Source organism: Rhineura floridana, chromosome 3, assembly GCF_030035675.1.
Source record: "Rhineura floridana isolate rRhiFlo1 chromosome 3, rRhiFlo1.hap2, whole genome shotgun sequence".
In the NCBI taxonomy this organism is placed as follows: domain Eukaryota; kingdom Metazoa; phylum Chordata; class Lepidosauria; order Squamata; family Rhineuridae; genus Rhineura; species Rhineura floridana.
The window spans coordinates 86,005,148-86,025,669 of record NC_084482.1 but is presented as its reverse complement, the minus strand read 5'-3'; the positions used below and the strand labels follow the sequence as shown (position 1 = coordinate 86,025,669).

At 43.4% G+C, this 20,522-nt stretch overlaps 2 protein-coding genes across 3 annotated transcripts in view; one reads left to right on the top strand and one right to left on the bottom strand.

The window, feature by feature from the left end:
- INSYN2B (inhibitory synaptic factor family member 2B) overlaps nt 1–2,232 on the top strand; it is a 33,760-nt gene extending 31,528 nt beyond the window's left edge. The window contains exon 3 of the mRNA XM_061621879.1: nt 2,052–2,232. Within this exon, the coding sequence (XP_061477863.1) occupies nt 2,052–2,232 (181 nt within the window). The remainder of the gene's footprint in view (nt 1–2,051) is intronic.
- DOCK2 (dedicator of cytokinesis 2) overlaps nt 1–20,522 on the bottom strand; it is a 459,036-nt gene that overhangs the window by 289,941 nt on the left and 148,573 nt on the right. The window lies entirely within an intron of this gene.

Below are 20,522 nucleotides of genomic sequence, written 5' to 3'. Positions count from 1 at the left end.
TATACATTTACTATTCCTTAGTTAGATAACCCTGTGAATGACATACCCATTTAAAAAGTCCATTGCCCACCATTTATTCCATTCTCTCCTGCATCAGAGTGTCAAACTCCACACACAGATGGAGATTCTCAGGGCATGCCCATAAGTTTACAATGAAATATCACATGATGATGAAAGAGGCCAATGGTAGGATAAGTCATGAACTTTATAATACCCCTCATTATGCACTTTCAGTGCCAAATTCCTGCATCTTGCTTGCCAAAATCCATCTACTCCCTGCCCCAGACCTAGACACCCACCAGTAGCTCGCAAATCCCCACCTGATAAAGTCCCCTTCTGACAAACACCGAATTGTTGCACCCCCAAAAACAGTTGTTTTCACCTCTCCCAACAGCCAAGAGTATGGATTTGTTTACAAACGCAGTTCTTCTCTCCTACTCTGGAGGAAGAAATTTAAAGTGCAATTATTCAAACTGGCTTTCACAATCTTGGGAAATGAGGTATTCATGCTGTTTCCACTGACTTGAGTACTTTTTGGGTTTGAATGTTAAGGTTTTATTAATTTATTGATAAACTTGTTAATCTATTCAAAAGGCTTTTGCAGTTCATTCCTATATGTCTACTCAGAAGTAGGTCACAGCGTTCAGTGGGGCTTACTTCTACTTAAATGGGTATAGGATTGAAGCCTTGATTCATTTTAGTTTGTATTTAATTTTATGTATGAACCACTAAGCATTACAAAATACCATAGCAGTATATAACAATAAAAATACAAAAAGTAAAACAATCCTGAAAAGAGAAATCAGATACTGCCAGTCTCAATCCATCCTTCTGGGAAAACCTTTAAAAATACAAGTTTTTAGTATCTGGTGCAAGTTGTACAATGGTGCAGCCTCTCTAACTTCAAAGCACTGCATGTTCTACAAGGCAGGTGCTAGGAAGGGCCTAGTCTGAGCCACTATGCATGTGGCACCATAAAGAGCCCCCCTGTGAACATGTTACCAAATTCTTCCAAGCTACACAGGAAATAGATTGGACTGTGAAAGACCAACCCAAATTGTGTTTGCATTTTGACAAATTTGTAGGGTAGTCCAATATCTCAGAGAGGAGGTCAGGTCTCCTGCTCCCCTGGTGCATTCACTATAGCTGCCCAATTTCCCTGCTTTTTAAAGTTTGATAGAAATATCTGTGGGCTATAGGTACATTCTTAAACCCCAGGTTTTTTGCCTATTAGTGAATTAATATTTATTTAATTGGATGAAGCCCTATTCCTCATCTTACTGGTTTCTTTTATTATTTCCTATCTGGAACCAAGCACTTGGAAGGAAACAATTTTTAAAAAACTTGAGGGAGGCGTAATTAAAAAAAAAATCACAAAGTGGTAAAACCCTGACATCCTTTTAACTATTGTCTGAGCTATCTGGAAACAAGAAATGTACTACAAGAAAAACCATACCAATATTATTTTTTTAAAAAAACAATTGATTTGTATTTTACCAAAGCACTCTGACTGTTCCCTTTCCAGTTTAATAAAAATATTTCTATTAGCAACTTCTGTTCCACTTATTAACAATGAGTAAAGTATATACAAGGATATTTATTTTTACATTTTTCTCAGCAGGTTTACTGTATAATAATTTGCCTATTTGAAACTGACAGCTTTACCTATCTGTCAGATTAATTAAAGGAGCTTTAAGCACATAGGAAAGCAATCAGAAAACCAAAAACTTTGCATCAGCTGCTATTGGAATGAAATGTTTTAATGGAAAATGACTTCCACCTGCCATAATTTGAACTGGAACTCTTTTTATGATAATCTCTTCACATATAGATTGGATTTTATACAAACGTGTATGGGTCCAGAGCCTTCTTTACAAATATGAAAAGAGTCTTCTGTTTCAAATCTAACATGCCAAGTCAATTAAATCAAAATTTCTATTTCTGAAGTTACCAAACTGCAGTGTCTCAAGCAAAGTGTCAAACATAATTGTTTCTTGAAATCCATATTTCAAAAGTCACTAACATGTGTCCTCCCTGTTTTCATTATGTAGTGTAGAATATGACTTCAGACAACAGGAAGGCAGGTTTCACCAGGTTCTGAAGACACTGGATGAAGTGGAGGACAGCCATCCTGTAGTATCTCTACAAAGGCAACCATCTGATCATCCAGTCATTGAGAAACAGGAATTAAGAAGAAAGTCAAAGAAAAAGAGATGCTTCTGGTGGATTTGAAAGCCTTAAGAAGTAGGTATGGTATGGCCTGGTCCAGACACACGGACTTGCGATTTGCGTATTCTTTCCTTCACATTCTCTTATTATCTCCCTCACTTCCTGGTTTATGGAAAATATAGTGTGCCATAATGTCGATTCAGACATGGTCTGAATGCAACGTGTGAACAGCATCTAAATCACTAAATGTGAAGGGAGATGGTGCTTGTAGTCAGGAATATGCCTACTTTGAACACATAAAAAGCTCGGTCTCAAAACTGACTGTAACAAGGCATTTAGAGATCCAGCTAAACTTGGGTATTTCAGAGCAAGCTAGTGAAATAAATAGAACATTGGCTTTGTTTCTATATACGACACCCTTACTTACAGTTTTGTCACATGAATATAACTTGAGTAAGATGGAATCATTTGGGACCTCGTTCCTTGCTTTTTGTTAGCTTGACGCAGAATTTTTGAAGCTGCCAGATTTGGGGTTTCAGACACATTTTATAGCTTAATTTCCTTGACAAACTGCTTTATAGCAACTCTGTATTGATTATACCCAAGTGCACCTAACATCCTTTGCATTGCAGAAAAGCATTCCCTCAAAATAATCAAAACTAGCAGTTAGCATAAATCTTGAAACAGAAAAATGTCAAAAAACACTATTATAATAGACTACTTATATAATAAAATATGTAACTATAATTCTAGAAAACAATCCATGACTGTCATATTCTATTTTAATCACAGCACACTTTTAAAAGACAAAGTTCTGCATTATTAATAACTTTGAACTGGGGAAAAATTACTTATTCTGAAAATGAGACTTCTACTATATTTTACTAGGCAGAACAAAAAAGCAATGGCTTGGATCCTGGGATGATAACTTAAGGATGTTCAGAGAAGGAAAGGTTCACATCCCTTCCTCATCCCTGCAAAGCTTCTCTGGAAGTCTGGGGAACACCCCTGAGCAATGTTGGATAAGGGGCAAGGGGGCTGCTGGGGGAGGGGATAACTGCCCAAATTAGACAGTCCTCCTTCCCCCAGAAGCCCCTACGCTCCATCCATCACTAATCAGGACCTCGAAAGAGGCTTTTCAGGAGGCACAGGTAGCTGCTGGGAGGGAGGAGGGAAATGAAAACTTTCTATAAACTCCCTTAACTGATCTTAGGATCCAGGCCAATCTGTTCCTCTCCAGGCGGCTTACATTCTAAAGGAAAATATAAGACGTAAGTCATGAGGGTACAAAAGGTCAACCTTCAGGCAAAAATATTTAGAACCTGATGTTAATGTTGCAATCAGTGCACTTCGGCACATATAACATTGCAAAGTTTGGGGTTGTAAGTCAATTTCTGAAAAGGCAGCTATGTGGAACAATGTCTGATAAAAGAAAAAACACTAAGGCATATATTTCCTTTTGTCCCTATGTGGTTGCTCCTAGGTGCACATTCCTGGAGGCTGCTGGTACTGGCATGGAGACTCACCATGTGTTCAGGCAAATCCACGTGGTAAATGCCTACGTTATAGCTCCTGTTACCATGGGCAAGCATTTTTCAAAGGCTTCTACAAAGATCATGAGTTCCCTGAATTCAGGTCACTGGATACTTCTATGTGAGCTGCAGAACTGCTTTACATTGTTGGTAACAGCTGAGTTAATTGTAGTGCATCTGGCCAACTAAGAGCCAACAGGGGAAGATTTGTCATTTTCATGGCTGCAGAAGTAACTTTGTGTGATATTAAAGACTATCAGCAGATGCTAATATTCAGAAATGAGACAAATAATAACACCAGATTAACTTTTCTAAAATGTATTTCTAAGATCACACCAAGATTTTAAATCTAAAGCATTACTTTCACACATTTGGATAAATCATTCCAGAAGAGTACTGCACAATCATTTAGCATGCCTATAAGTTATAACTTGAGAACTATATTTGTAAATTATTTGAAATTATATTAATTACAAGCACCAAAATATTTCCGTTATCTGCAGCCATGAGACCCGTGTTACTGATGTGCCTTTAGTTTACCCACCCTTGTATTATCCTCTAAAGATAAATCACTGATGCCAAGTTCAGATGCTTTTCAGGTTTATCACCATATTTCCCTTTACTGAAACATTGGAACATGTTCTACAAGCCATCAATCCCACCGTACCTTTGACAGCAGCATTCTAATATGTGGACAACTAGTTGCAGGTACTTCCATGATCTGCCACAACCTATATTGAAGACCACAGGCTGAGTTTCCATAAGCTATGGATATGTTATGAATGTGACTACAGACATCCAATCCAACAGAGATAAGCAACATGCTGAAAAAGTTCCACAACTGCATTTCCTCATAGAGCTGGCCCTACCATTGGTCAGACTGAAGCAGCTGCCTGATTTTGAGAGTCACAAAATACCAGGGAAATGTTGTTTTTTCAATTAATTTATTATTATTGTATTTTTACAGCCAAGTATGTCAACAGGTGCTTGGGGGGTTTTCTGTCTCAGGTACCAGCACAGCTGGCCTTGGGCACTATGCACCTTGACTTGGGGAGGTGGGTGTCATTCACTGCTGGTTACAACAGTTAAAACCCAGCACCCAGGGCTTTCATGAGATGGAATAAAGTCAACATGCACAGCTTGTAACAAATGTTTGATGCCATGAGCTTTTAAACTGTCAGCTCTTTCAAGAAGGGAAGGGACAGAATCCAGGTTTTCCCTTTCCTCTGATATGTGCTGTGAAAGCCAGGTATTTCAACCATCTGTTAACACAACAATATGACCAGCATCTTCATACCTTGCTTGTGAGTTTCCAAAGGCAACTTGCTAGTCAAGCTGCAAACAGAATTCTGGACAAGACTGATTTGCTCTGATCCACCAAGGCGCTTCTTATGTTTATGGCTGTGAGCATATGATATTAAGAGGAAATCAGGAAAAGGATGGTGCTCACAAACACACACACAAATACATACATACAGTACATCATGTTCCATTCTTTATTCAGATGTTTGATGTGTTATTCAGGGTCAGTGCTTATCATGCCAAATCCTGGCCACTGCATTAACCTTCTTCAATCCTGGTTCAATTTGCAAATAAGAAAAAATTAAGGATGGTTCACGCTATGTTCATCTTTCAACAATGAGAGTTAGAATACCTATATTTAAAAGACTATTTAAAACCTACGTTAGCAAAGAAGAAAGTACTGTGTATGACCTTTGGAGTGCATTCCAGAAGGTTTTCTCTTATCTGTTTGTACTCTACAACACAGTGATACCTTTTAGTACCACTAATTGTGTACAGCAAATATATGTCATGCTGCCATTAAAAAAAAAAGTGAAATGAGGTACTTAAGTGACAATGTTTGTAAAATATTGTATAGCACGTTATATATTCTGAAACTACTGAACTTGAAATTACTCTGCTCTACAGAGGAAAGTGAACTTTTGGAAGAATATTGTAAGAATGCTACATTTAATCTTTGTGAACAGTATCTTCATAAAAGGTTTATGCACTCCCACAGTACAATACATACATATTCCTTCTACCTACAGTCACAACTCTTGGTAAATAAGCAGGCTCCAATACAGACTACTTTCCTGATAAAATGTATTTAATCAAATATAATGTTTTGTATATTTCTAGATTCTTTTATCGACATATCTTTTGCAATAAATGGTCATATTTTTTTCTGTCTCTAGGCTCAATAACTTTATGGTGATTGCAGATAAGGCAGTTACTCAAAGAATAAGTCTTAATAGTCTTTTTCCATCTTATTCAGCAATTTCCCAAGGTCAGTTTTACAAAATCTGGTCAGGATCCAGCTCCAGAATAGAAGTATTCCTCCTGCTGGGAGGAAGGGCGGGATATAAATCAAATAATAAATAAATATTACATACCTTTCTTTTTCAGGTGTGCATCAGATGGATTTTCAAACATTTTCTCATGCATTACACCGAATCATTACACCATTGCCACTTGACTACCTGTCTACAGATATCTGTCATGTTTCAATCCATTTGTCTTACCCAATCAATTAAAATAGGCATCTGAATGGAGCTGTTGATGGTGGATTGCTGTAATCAAATTTCCTAATACTTTTTTGAGTATATGAAGTAGCAGCAAATACACTTACCAAAATGGCTATTTCTATGAGTGAAAAGAATTTATTCACAAATCAGAATGGCAAAGGAAAACACCAATAGATTCAGTTACCACACAATGTGCACTGTAATGAATTCAACAGAATATATATATGTTTTAAAAGAGCTACAAAACCTATTCCTAAATCACATTTGAAACTGAACTGCAACATCACAATATTTTTAAAACGCAAAGTACTTTATAAACTTTGGGGGGGTACTCTTACCCTGCAAGGAGTAACGTACTAGGCCACAGCACACATAACACAGCTGTAGAATGTCTAGTCCAGGGATAGGGAACCTGTGGTCCTCCAAATGCTGTAGGACTATGGGCTTATCCAAACAGAGCGGGATAATCCACGGTTTCCATATTCGGTTTGTCATCTGATCGTCCTCACTTTACCTTTTAGTTCGCTCTTTTCCAATAAAAAAAACCGCTTTTTTGCACACATAGCGGTAAGACCCCTACATTCTTTTCGCTTTTTCCAAGCTCCGCCTCTAAAACCTCCCCCTATCAACCAATTGGTTTGCAAAAAAATGACATATGCTCCTCTCCCCCTTTGCAACAAAGCACAATATGGCTGTAAAGGAGTTCTCGCCACGAAAGGAACGGGAGAAGGAGGGGGGGTCGGTTTCAGCCTGCCTCTGGAGAGCTTTGTCAATTTCATTCTACTCTCTGGGGTTTTTGCTTCAAATCATTTCGCTGCGGGAAGGGAGAAGGAGGGGGGGTGACACGTTTCTTGCTTTTTTGGAGAAATAAGTGCAATTGCCAGTGCATGTATCTCCTTAAATATCCATAAAGGCAGAAAAGCATACATTCATTTAAGCGTAATATTGCAAATACAAACAAGAAAGGGGCTGCTGGTCGGTTTCACGCCTGCCTCTGGAAAGCTTTGTCAATTTCATTCTACTTGCTGGGGTTTTTGTTTCAAATCATTTCGCCACGGGAAGGAAAGGGAGAAGGGGGGAGGGTGACATGTTTCTTGCTCTATGGTTCTCCAGTCTCTATGGTTCTCCAGTCTCTATGGTTCCGGGCAGCGGGGACATTGTAGCAAACCACTCATCTGCAGGGCAGGGAATGCCCATTACTTTCAATGGGTAGAACTGGGGGGGGCAAAAGACCATGCGTCTCAATGGGTAGACCTGGCGTCACAACAGCCAATGAGTTTCCATGAGTAGATCTGGCATTTCAATGGGTAGACCTGGTGTCCAGAAAGTCTATGCATTTCAATGAGTAGACCAGGCCACCAGGTCTACCCATTTGAAGCCTGCTTGCTTTCTTGTTTGTATTTGCGATATTACGCTTATGTATGCTTTTCTGCCTTTATAGAATGTATGCTTTTCTGCCTTTATGGATATTTAAGGACATACACACGCTGGCAATTGTACTTATCTCTCCAAAAAAGCAAGAAACGTGTCACACACCCCTCCTTCTCCCTTTCCTTCCCGCGGCAAAATGATTTGAAACAAAAACCCCAGCCAGTAGAATGAAATTGACAAAGCTTTCCGGAGGAAGGCGTGAAACCAACCAGCAGCCCCTTTCTCGCTTGCTGTGCATTGCAGATCTCACCCAGAGCGGCCGCCCAGTTTGCAGGCTGGCAAAAAATAAAATGCATCTGCGCAGTAGTTGCAGACCCCTCCCAACACCCTACCATTGTGATGATTGGTTCAATTTTCCCAGGCTTATTCTCACACGTGCGCAAAAGTGCAGATACGTGATTGGCTGGAATGAGAAGGGGCAAGGGGAAACGCCCAAGAAACGCCCAAGAACCACCCATCAGCTGTAAAGTCTGCGGTATTGCATCCTACCTCCTGAAGGCACAGCGGATGATTCCTGATTTTAAACAGCAAACCGCATTTTTGCCGGTATTGCAAGGAGCGGATTTAACCAGCGAAAATGCATAACAGCGCGAGACATCATTTGGACGACCGAAAAATAATGAACGCACATAGCGGGCGTGTCATACATTTTGCAGTCATCTGGATGAGCCCTACAACTTCCATCTCCCCTGACCTCTGGCTGGGCCACAGGGTCCCCATCCCTAGATTAGTTAGTGTCCAATAGCAACCTCTTTCAACCATTCACTTGACTCCTACCCAGTCTGTTATCATTGGCCTTGCAGTATAAAAAATGGAAATTTTACTTACCGTGAATTTTTATTTGTGGATAGGGCTGGAAGACATTCCTGATTAGGGATGGCTCCTCCTACTGGTCGTGACAGGCAGGGTCTAGAAACTTCTTAGTCTCCTCTCCAGGGGGAGGAGTCATCCCGCTCTCCAGACTGAGCTGACAGAATAAGAACTTGACCCCATCAACATCAACCATGCAGACGTTTATTAAACAGACACCTATACAAAGTAGTAACTAGGAAAAGGTAATAACCAGAAACAAAACAGACAACTGGAGAAAAACTTCACACAAAACAAGATACCCGCAGTACTAGACATCATGTGAAAATGTAAGACACTAGCAGAATGCTTCAAGCCCTCAAACCCTCTCTCCAGAAGGCCGTAGGAGAGGTGGGTGGAATGTTCTCCAGCCCTAGCCACAAATAGAAATTCACGGTAAGTAAAATTTCCATTTTTGCTAGATAGGGCTGGAGGACATTCCTGATTAGGGATATAACATAGCAGTATCCACATCCCCAGGGTGGGCTTCCTCTGTGTGAAACTAGAGATTTAGCACCTTCTGGAACGCCTTGCTACCAAACACGGCATTAGCTGGGGAACAGAAATCTCTTTTATCATGTCTGATGAGGGTGTGTGGAGAGGCCCACTCGTCCCCCAACAGATGTCCATGATTGGGAAACCGCCCTTGCATGGTGCAGAGGCAGCCGCCCCTCTAACGGAATGTGCCCTCTAACAGAATGTGCTGCAGGATCCTTACCCAATGCCTCATAGGCCTGAGCTATGGCCACCCTGAACCAGCGAGAGATGGAAGAGGTAAACACCTTCTTTCCCTTAGAGTTCCCCAGGAAGGACACAAATGATGATTCAGGATGTCTAACAACAAACTCCAGTGTGCAGCACCCCTAACGTCCAGAGAGCTTAGGCTATGGGGCGGTATACAAATGCAATAAATAAAGAAATAATGTCCAACAGGTGCTACCTACGCACCTGAGTTCAGGAAGGATATGGTCAGAAAAGACGGTAAGTCCATCTCCTGAGACCTATAAAAAACTGATGTGGTGGCCACCAAAATACTGTCGTATAAGTCAAGGTCAAAGCTTGGAAAAGTTACTTTTTTGAACTACAACTCCCATCAGCCCCAGCCAGCATGGCCACTGGATTGGACTGATGGGAGCTGTAATTCAAAAAAGTAACTTTTCCAAGCTCTGGTCAAAGTGTTAAGAAGGCAGGTGGCCATAGGGTCTAAGAGTGAGCCTGCTAGTGCCAACAACATCCAGTTTAGGTTCCAGGTTGAAAACCTGTGAACCGTTCGCGGAGAAACGAGTGGTTTGAAGACAACAGGGAACCTCCAGACTAGAGGACATGCTACTCAGGGAAGCTGCCTGGCACCTGAGGAAGGCTGCACTAAACCCTTTGTCAAAACCTGGGTGTAAAAAACCCAGGAAGGCCTAAACGCTTCAGGACAATGGATCCACCGAGACTTTTGAGCACCAGCTCAAAAATACCGTCCGGGTGGGAGAGAAACCCCTATTGGTTCACTGTTTACATGAGGCCAATAATATATTCAGGACTTTCCCCGAAAAAACCTTGTCCCTCAACCTGATCCGCTCAGCCTCCAAGCTGTCCATCATACACTCCATTAATTGGAGAGAAACAACTACCACTGTAGCTCCCTCTAAGGCATGTCTGTAAAGGATGCCCTAATTCTCTCCTTTGCTGGAATGGGATCTTGGAATGGAAGCAGAAGCTACTGAAAGGGCTGGGGGACGAGCGTCAACCATCAGATTATAGCCCGACACCCTCCTGCGATTAAGTCAGAAAGAGCATGCCCAATGAACACTTGTAAAGGTTGTTATTTATGTGGCAGAATGGTTTGACCTTACACCAAACTCTGAGGCAAAAGTTTCTGCAGCTAGATGCAGCTTCTCACACTTGTTTGTGCTGGCAGACACTGGCAATGTCACATAGACCTGTGCAGCACCAACCATCCCCATAATCAAACTTTGATTAAAGGGACATAAAAGAGTAGAGGGATAGGAGCTTCATTTCCTCTTGATTAGACAATATAGAAACAAGCATTTTCTGCTCCCTGATTCTATTAAACCAATCCTCAGACAGGGATATCTGTGAAAGAGAGGAATAAAGAAATATATGTTATATTTTACACATAAAAATAAGTGGGCTGCCTTCAAGCCGATTCCGACTCATAGCGACCCCATGAAACCTTTGGTTGTGTTCATAGGTCTTCTGTGGTAAGCACTACTCAGAGGTGGCTTACCACTGTCTTCCTCTGAAGCTGAGAGGCAGTGACAGCCCCAAGGTCACCTCATGATCCCCACGGCCATGTGGGGATGCGAACCATGGGCTCCCATGTCATAGCTGAACACTCCAGCCACTGTCCCACGCTGGCTATCATTGAAAACATACATTTTAATTAATACTGAACTGCCAAGGCTCAGACAGAAAAACCAGAGTAGTCTCTAAGGTTGAAGGGGCCATTATGTGCAGGCCAAGTTACACCTATGGTATAGAAACTGAGCTCTTCTGAAGCTGTGTATACCGTAAGACAGTATACTGAAACCCTGACAACATGGAGGCAAGTGGAACTTTTTCAACGTCTAGGGATATAGCCTTATGAAACTAGAAAAAGAGACAAGCCCATCTTTCAGTTTCATCCACCAGGACACTTCACCACCACCCTCGGGGGGGGGGCGCTCAGACTCCATAAGGGTTCCTAAGGTCGAAGGGGATTGCCTTCAAGTCAATGACGACCCCATGAGTAAGGCCTCATGGCAAGCGGCACTCAGAGGAGGCCCAGCATTGCCTTCCTCTGAGGCTGGCAGGCAGTGACTGGCACTACACCACACTGGCTTTTCATAAGGTAATTATCTGAATTTATTCCAAACTGTGGCTATAGAGATAAGCCAACTGTTCTTGCAAATACTACCACATGTAAGGGTTGTGGGCCTTCTCCTGGGAGGAGGGGGTGTAATAACCTTTTGAAGCCTCAGAAAAGGCTTTGAGGCTTTCCATTTATATGTTTTCCGACTGTGGCCCCCTAGAGGAGCTAACAGTCTCTGTTGTCCCAGCAACGTTCCCTGGGCCTACCTTTTCAAGCCTTTCTAAATGTCTCGGCCCAGATTACTCATGTCCCTGTCTGTTCTGAGGAGGAAGCTCTAACGTTTCCACAGGAACAAACCTGAAATACGTAAGATTTCTTCACAGATATTCCATCCCTTATGTTTCTGAGGGAGGAGGGAACAGACATAGCCAACCTGAGAGTTGACTAGGTTTAAGGGAGTCATTTTGTGTAGCCCTTCCACATAAAGGGAACACACTAGGTCTTTGGATGTCCACCATCTGACATGATTTATAACCTTTCTCCAGGGAGTACACTACACATATCCACTGCCCCATGCCTTGACCTAAGCACCTGGCATCAGGGCTAGAACACAGGTAAGAGGGAATACCTTGTCACCTAAGCTTAGGCATCCCCAATCCCCCAAAAAATCTTGATAAGCACCCTTTGTTCCAGCTGACAACCTCTGGGTAAAGGGGCCTCACATCAACCATCAAGGCAGAAATCAGGGAAGCTAGACCAATTCAAAAAACATCATGAAGAGAACCCACTCAGCCCTCCAGACAGTTCTGAAGGGGCGTGGGAAATTAAACCCCCTCTGTGGGCTGTTTGGCAGGAGCAGAAGGGAACATCCTTATTTCATTTTATACCCTGTGGCCACAGGATGTTCCTTAATTTACCGGAAAAACTGCCTGGCCAGAGCCAAGGGTAAAATATCAGGTGCGGATTCCAATTCATCCCCTGAAAACTTAGAACAGAAGCAGCCTCAGATTTCTGGTTCCACGAGAACTGGGTGCAAACTGCTGGAACAAACTGCTGGAGGAGCTCAAAGGGTGAGGTCCCACAAAATGGCTGCCAAAGGAAGCTCTGTGGGATTTCCTGCAGATATAACTAGCAGCTCCGAGTATCCCTGGCTTGTATGCCTCCTTCATGAATGATATCTCCCCAAAGGGAGAGGCCCCTTAAAATCCTGGGAATATATATAACATCAAACCAGGATAGAGACTAGGATCCTTGCTGCAAACACGAAATGCTTCTTTGCCTATTTAGTAGGCAGCTTTGATTTACATGGGAATGCCCATTCTGCATCCCACACATCATCAAGGGCCTGAGGACAATAACCAGCTTAGCACCAGTCGATGGAAGCCTTTTTAGCTCCCGCTGAATTCGACTGGGCATGGGCATCACCTCCCCCCTGAATTTCTGAGAACTGCAGCACTCTGTACGCCTTCAGAAGAAGGGTCTGAAAAACCTCTAGGTAAAGAGCCTAGGTTGCACTGGGTCACCTCTAGATCCTTTCCTGACGACTCCCCCTCTTCCCTATCAGGTTCAGGGGAATCATCCAAATCAGGCAATGCCCCCTGTTGGCCGTAGACCTGCTTGGGCAACTGTCATTGTACCTGCAACCCCTGGACCATAGTGGGTGCGGGGCATGCATGTGTCTGGGTGTCTGATCAGTCCTGTTGACCCATAGTGCCCTTTACCAGGGAGATCCTTGTCTCACACCATGGGAGCTTGTCTGAACCCCCGCCCTGCACAATATGACAAGGAATAGGAGTAGGACACCCAGGTTGATGTTGGGGTGTGTGCCACCCCAGCTGATGGCTAGGGTACAATGAGAGGGGGATCTGGTATAGCTGTATGGCTATGGCAAACTGCTATATCTCCTCTCCCTGCGTGAGTCGCTAGAGTGATATCTGCGCCTCCGCTTTCCTTTATGGGATCGCCTGAGGGCCTGTCCCGCTTACTTTTAAGGGCATGGTAAATGGGGGCCCTGATTTCAACGAAGATAAACTCCTTGACCCTAGACAAGAACTGCCGTAGCGGGCGCCACTCAACCCCCTGCTTCCATGCATGATCTGATTTTGGGGTAGATACCCCCATGCAGCACACCTCACTGGTTCTTCTCCTTGGAAAGGGGAAGGGGGAGCGGCAAAAACGCGGCTCCACGGAGCAAGAAGTCAGTCTCCCTTCAAAAGTGGTTGCCGCTGTTGCAGAAGCACTGTGGCTAGCCACACTCAGTTGCTCTGAAGAACGCCTCACGCGGTTCCAAACTGCTCAGCTGGACTGAACAATCCTCACAAGCCCCCGGACCCATGATGTGAAGGTGGGGGGGGGAGAAAACAGTAAAGGATGGAGACAGAAGAGAGAAATAGCTAACATTAAGGAGAGGAGAACGACGGAAAGCAGAAAAAATGGAAAAAACAGCAAAAAAAACAGAGGTAAAAGGAAGTTCTGAGCAGAGAGAAGAAAAGACCCAACCCTCACAGGCCGCAGGCAGGGCCAGTCTGGAGAGCGGGATGACTCCTCCCCCTGGAGAGGAGACTAAGAAGTTTCTAGACCCTGCCTGTCACGACCAGTAGGAGGAGCCATCCCTAATCAGGAATGTCCTCCAGCCCTGTCTAGCAAATCATGCACTCCCATTTTAAAAATCTCTTAAATGTTAAGATTTTGAGACTTTTTCTCCAAAACGCCAAAGTAACCAACCAAAATTAACTGTATCACAAAACACACACACACACACAAAATACCAGAAATGACAACAATCCAGTCTCTCAGTGTCTTTCAGTGATGAAGTCTGATGGAAAGGATGGGGTCATAACTCTGAGTTGTCCTTTTTTAAAAAAAAAAAAGTTAAGTTACAAAAAGAAAGAAAAGAGACACCCTATCCAGGTGACTAATGGTCTGGAGTGCCTTCATATTGCGTTGGGTCAACGAGACAGACTGGGAATACTGTTGGTGTACCGTCCACCCTGCTGCCCAACAGCCTCCCTAACGGAGCTGACGGAGGTGGTTGCGGGTTTGGTGTTGCGATCCCCCAAACTTTTGGTATTGGGGGATCTCAACATTCATGCTGAGACCACTTTGTCCGGGGTGGCTCAGGACTTCATGGCCTCCATGACAACCATGGGGCTGTCTCAATTTGCTATTGGCCCTACGCATATTTCGGGACATACTCTAGACTTGATTTTTGCCACTGGATTAGGGGATGGTGATCTGGGAGTGAGGGATTTTACATCTATTCCTTTGTCATGGTCAGACCACCGCCTATTGAGGTTTAGACTCACAATGTGTTCTTCCCTCTGCAAGTGTGGAGGACCAATTAAGATGGTCCGTCCCCGGAGACTAATGAATCCTGAGGGTTTTCAGAAGGCTCTAGGGAGTTTTCCGGCTGATAAAACTGACGCTCCTGTCAAAACCCTGGTCAATCTGTGGAATACAGAAATGACCCGGGCAGCTGACACGATCGCCCCAGTGCGCCCTCTCCTTTGCAGAGCTCAAGCGGCTCCGTGGTTTACCCCGGAGCTAAGAGTGATGAAGCAAGAAAGGAGACAGCTTGAGTGCAAATGGAGACGAACTCCCGACGGCTGTGGTCTTGTACTTGTGAAGGTCTCCACCAGGCTCTATGTGAAGGCGGTGAGGGCAGCAAAGAAGCAGTACTTTGCTGCCACCATTCAGTCATCTTCTAACCGCCCAGCGGAGCTTTATAAAGTTGTTCGGGGACTTTTACATTCTGGTCCTCAGAACGCAATAACATCATCAATAGCCCGCTGCAATAAGTTTGCGAGACACTTCCAAGATAAGATCACGAACATCCGCCGGGACCTTGACTCCAATATTGTAGCAGTTGATCCTAATGAGGTGTCCAGAGCACAGTCGTGTCCTGTTTTATTGGATGAGTTTCAGTTGGTACAGCTCGAGGATGTGGACAAGGTGCTTGGACAGGTGCGGGCGACCATGTCTGCCCTGGACCCTTGCCCCTCGTGGCTAATAAAAGCTGGCAGGAATGAAACAGCCGGATGGGCCAAGGAGGTGATTAATGCCTCTCTACGAGAGGGAGTGGTACCACTTAGTCTGAAACAGGCGGTGGTGAAACCACTCCTAAAAAAACCCTCCTTGGACCCTGAAAATTTTGACAACTATAGACCGGTAGCAAATATTCCATTCCTGGGCAAGGTTTTAGAGCGTGTGGTCGCTCGCCAGCTCCAGGCTCTCTTGGATGAAACTGATTATCTGGATCCATTTCAATCGGGCTTTCGGCCGGGATTTGGTACAGAAACAGCCTTGGTCGCCCTGTATGATGACCTCTGTCGGGAGAGAGACAGAGGGAGTGTAACTCTGTTGGTTCTCCTAGATCTCTCAGCAGCTTTTGATACCATCGACCATGGTATCCTTCTGGGGCGGCTTGCGGATTTGGGAGTTGGAGGCACTGCCTGGCAGTGGCTGTGCTCCTACCTCGAGAATCGTCTCCAGAAGCTGGTGCTTGGGGAGCATTACTCGAATCCCTGGGTACTCCAATATGGGGTCCCGCAGGGTTCGGTTCTGTCCCCCATGCTTTTTAATATCTATATGAAGCCGCTGGGTGAGGTCATAAGGAGATTTGGAGTGCGTTTCCAGCAATATGCTGATGATACGCAGCTCTACTTCTCCTTTTCATCTTCTTCAGGTGAGGCTGTTGATGTACTAAATCACTGCCTAGTCGTGATAATGGACTGGATGAGAGCTAATAAACTGAGACTCAATCCTGACAAGACTGAGATGCTGTTGGTGGGGGAGCTCTCTGCCCAGATGGCTGATGTCCGACCTGCCCTAGATGGGGTTACACTCCCCCTAAAGGAGCAGGTCTGTAGTTTGGGGGTCTTATTAGATCCGCTCCTGTCTCTGGAGGCTCAGGTAGCCTCGGTGGCACGGAACGCGTTCTACCAGCTTCGGCTGGTAGCCCAACTACGACCCTATCTGGACAGGGAGAACCTTGCCACAGTTATCCATGCTCTGGTAACCTCTAGATTGGACTACTGTAATGCACTCTACGTAGGGTTACCTCTGAAGACGGTTCGGAAACTTCAGCTGGTACAGAATGCTGCGGCCAGAGTTCTTACTGGGATTAAAAAATATGATCATATAACCCCTGTCCTGGCCCAGCTGCACTGGCTACCAATATGTTTCTGGGCCAGATTCAAAGTGTTGGTTCTTACCTATAAAGCCCTTAACAGCATTGGACCGCAATACCTGGTGGAACGCCTCTCCCGCTATATACCTGCCCGTTCACTACGTTTGACATCGAAGGCCCTTCTCCGGGTTCCAGCGCATATGGAGGCCCGGAGAGTAATAACCAGAGCTAGGGCCTTCTCAGTGGTGGCCCCCGAGTTATGGAACTCCCTCCCTGATGAGATACGCCTGGCGCCTTCTTTCTTATCTTTTCGGCGCCAGGTAAAGACTACCTCTTTGCCCAGGCATTTTAATTTAATTTTATTTTAATTTGTCTTTGTCTTGATTTTGTTTCTATATTTTACAGTGTATTGTTATCATGTTTACTGTATTTTAATCTGTTTTTACCTTTTGTACACCGCCCTGAGAGCTAGAAAGCTATAGGGCGGTTTAAAAATCTAATAAAATAAATAAAATAAATAAAAATTCACAAGAAAGTATACTACTACTGAGTCCTCATGATCAGGATGTGCTTAAAATGTCTGTGGCTGAAATTAATTTGTCTCTTGCTCTTCCAACTTCAAGTCTCAGAGAGTTACAGTATAGTCATAGATTCTTACCTTTGTTTAAATGTGATAAGCAGCAGGGGTATATTTTTCCCCTAGATACTTTGCAAATTACTGGGTATCTCATGGCATTTCAATGCATAAAATAAGAAGAATCCTACTGCTCAGCAGAGCCTGTCAGCATTTAAGGCACAATTACCATTAGAATAAAGCAACTAAAATTAACACAATAGGGTTCCATATTAATTCCTTGCTTATCAAACCCTGTGAGTTTCATTAGGATAGTTTCCACATCAAAACACCTTGTTTTTGAAAGTCACACCACTTGCAGATTTCTTTTCCAATCTTTTGCCCTTCCCAGTCAGCCCCATTCACTTCCAACAAGGACTGGATTTAGTGGCAGGTGACCCAAGCAACTGTACAAACAGTTCATCTTTACATGTAAAGCTGGCAACTGTGACCTGCACAGCCAGTGTTGCGTTAACATCTCCCTCCTCCCAGCAGATGCACATCATCAGTAACTGTTCAACAAAGAGTATATATGTAAGAGATTACGGGCAGTTCAAACAATCCGCCTGTGCATTAAACACCTCAGCAAGTCATGGGGCCATGCAGGCCAGTGCTTCAGCCCACCACTGAAATGTCCAGCAGCCATACACCATCATCAAATGGTGTCCCTGAGAAGGGACACCACCCACATTTCAACATAAGCATGTAAAGCTCCTGCACACAAGGGGTAGCCTGACTGGTACAGGATCCTCCCTCACATAGAGCATTATGTGCCTATGTTCATACATACATACATGTGCATCATTTTCCACATTGGGCTCCTACTGTGAGGAAGAAGAGTGGGATATAAATTTAATAAATCATCATCATCAAAGACACAGATGGCAGGGAAGCATGGCCAGTTTGCATAGCCCCATAACTCCCTCATATGTTCTTTGAGCAAAGAAGGTATATTGTTTAAAACCCCTTATAGGGATCAGATTCATGAATTTACATTTTTCATCTTATACAAGGAGGATAAATCTAGCCATGAAATGAGCTATAGATAAAAGAAAGAAAAAAGGTATTCAGAAGCTGAACGAATGGAGAAAACATCAAAGATGCTACTCGCTTGGGGTGCCATTTGGTCTAGGAATAACCCTGCTTCTAGTGTTCAGTACAACAGGTAATATAGGAGCGACTAAACATAATCCAGTCTGTTAGATTATATTTAGGCAAAAAGCTTTCTCTAGCAGCAGTTTGCAGATGCAGTTTTTAAGAATCACGAGAAGTATATTGTTGTACAGCCACCACCCAAAAAGAAAAGACAAATGGATTTAAAACATGTACCAAGCCAAAGTTTCATTGCTAGTGAACAGCTTAACATTAAAAGGGATAAAATGTTGACATGTGTGCTTGTACAAAGATGATAAGCATAAGAAATCTGCTATTGTTGTTTAAAAGGTTATCCACTGCTGCTTTGATTATGCATGGCACCCTTCCTGGCACTAAGGAAATGCTAAGTAAGTGGCTTTGACAACTTAAGAATGCAAATGAGAGGCAGCAGGCCTATAAGCCAGGAATATCTGACCCAGAAAAGCAGACTGCCTGGGCATAAACACTGCCACTGCAGAAAGCAACCACAACATTCAACACTATATATAAGTACTAGATATGAAGGTGAAAACACGTCCACAAGTTGGTGAGACTTGCAAGCGATCTATAAACAAACATCTGTGGTCGATAGTCAGGGAAATGTAATAGAAAAAGCAATGGCTACTTTGACATGACTGTAGCAAACCAACATTGCAGTCCTCCTGAGTCATCCCCCACCCCCTGCCAGCAGCAATATCATCTGCTTGTGTTGATTCTAGCTCTTGCTATTATCAGTTAGAAGATGACTTTACAGAACTGGGAAAACAGACCTTTATTATTTATTATAATTATCTTAGTAAATTGTTGCCCACCTTTTTTAATATAAATATAACCTCCCAGCTACTTATCTTATAAAAATAAGACAAATACATCTAATGTAAAATTTGAAAACCCTTCAGACAGGCGTTTATAAAACATAAGGATCCTTTCCCAACAAACAAAAAAGGCTTCAACTTTTGAGGCTACAGACACCAAATAAATGAGGAAACTCATTTGCAGACTATCCCAACAGCAATGGGATTGTTTTAGCCGATATAGCACTAGTGCTAAGAAATTGAACTACAAATGCCAGGTCCCCAGAGCTTCACATCTCTGCCATGAACTCGCTAGGTGACTATAGGCAAGTCATTCCTTCAGCCTCCCATCTACCATATGGGGATAAAAATACTCACCTATCTTCCAGTGTTGTATTTAAACATTCAGAAGCACTACCCAAACATGTTTATTATACAGCCACAAGAGTGGCTGTATACTGTGGTCAGCATGGATTTTTCGCATTCTGCAATGTTAAATTGAAAATACCCCATGCCATTCTGATGTTTCCTTTAAGCTCATTTCAAAACAAAACCTTACAAAACTTACAGTCCTGAACTCAGAAACGCTTGCTTAACAACCCTCTAAATTTTCATGGTGATACACAAAATAATCAGAGAATCGAGAGTTCAAAGTGTAAAAAGAGAGAGAGAGAAACAGACTCCTTTTGAACATTTTTTCTGCCAGAGTTCTCATAATTTGTTGAAATTAATTAAAAATCAGCCATGTTCACAGAGTATCTGTAATCCTATTACTGACCTTGCCCCATACTTGACCTTCATCTTCTGCAGTTTAAAAAAATACCTGGCTGATATTTAATTAATTTAAGACATTTAGCATTGAACTCAGTGATAAGGTCGGGCATGATCAGTAACAACCAACTGTCAGTGTTCTAAAAGCCAGATTCATAGTTGCTTGGCTAGGCTAATTAGGGAGCCAAACCCACACCAGACCTTTATTTCACTTAAAACAGTCATGACTTCCCCCCAATGAATCCTGGGAACTGTAGTTGGTGAAGGGTGCTGAGAGGAGACTCTTACTCCACTGACAGAGCTACAGTGGCCAGAGTGGTTTAACACTCAGCTGCTCTGACGGAAGCTCTGTGAGGGAACAGGGCATCTCCTAGCAACTCTCAGCACTCTTCACTAACTACACTTCCCAGGATTCTTTGGGAGAAGTCATGAGTGTCTAAAGTGAAATAAAGGTCTGGTGTGGATGTGGCCAGGAACAGCTTTGCTTTAAAATTGGGTGGGAGGCTACACGTGCCTGCTGTAGAAAAAAAGGTGGGGGAAACCCTGAAAAAGAATAATACTGTTCACTATGTTTTCCTTTTGGAAAGGAAAGGGGCTTCCCCTCTGCCCAGTGCCCACCCACCCAATCTCCTCCCCTACCCTTTCCTCCCTACCCCTCCCCTCCCTGCCCCTCCCCAGCTCAGTTTCACCTTTCCTAAGCATGATTGCACAAAGTAATTCCCATGGAACTCAAAAAGGATGCAAGTGATCAAACCTGCCCTTCCCTCCTA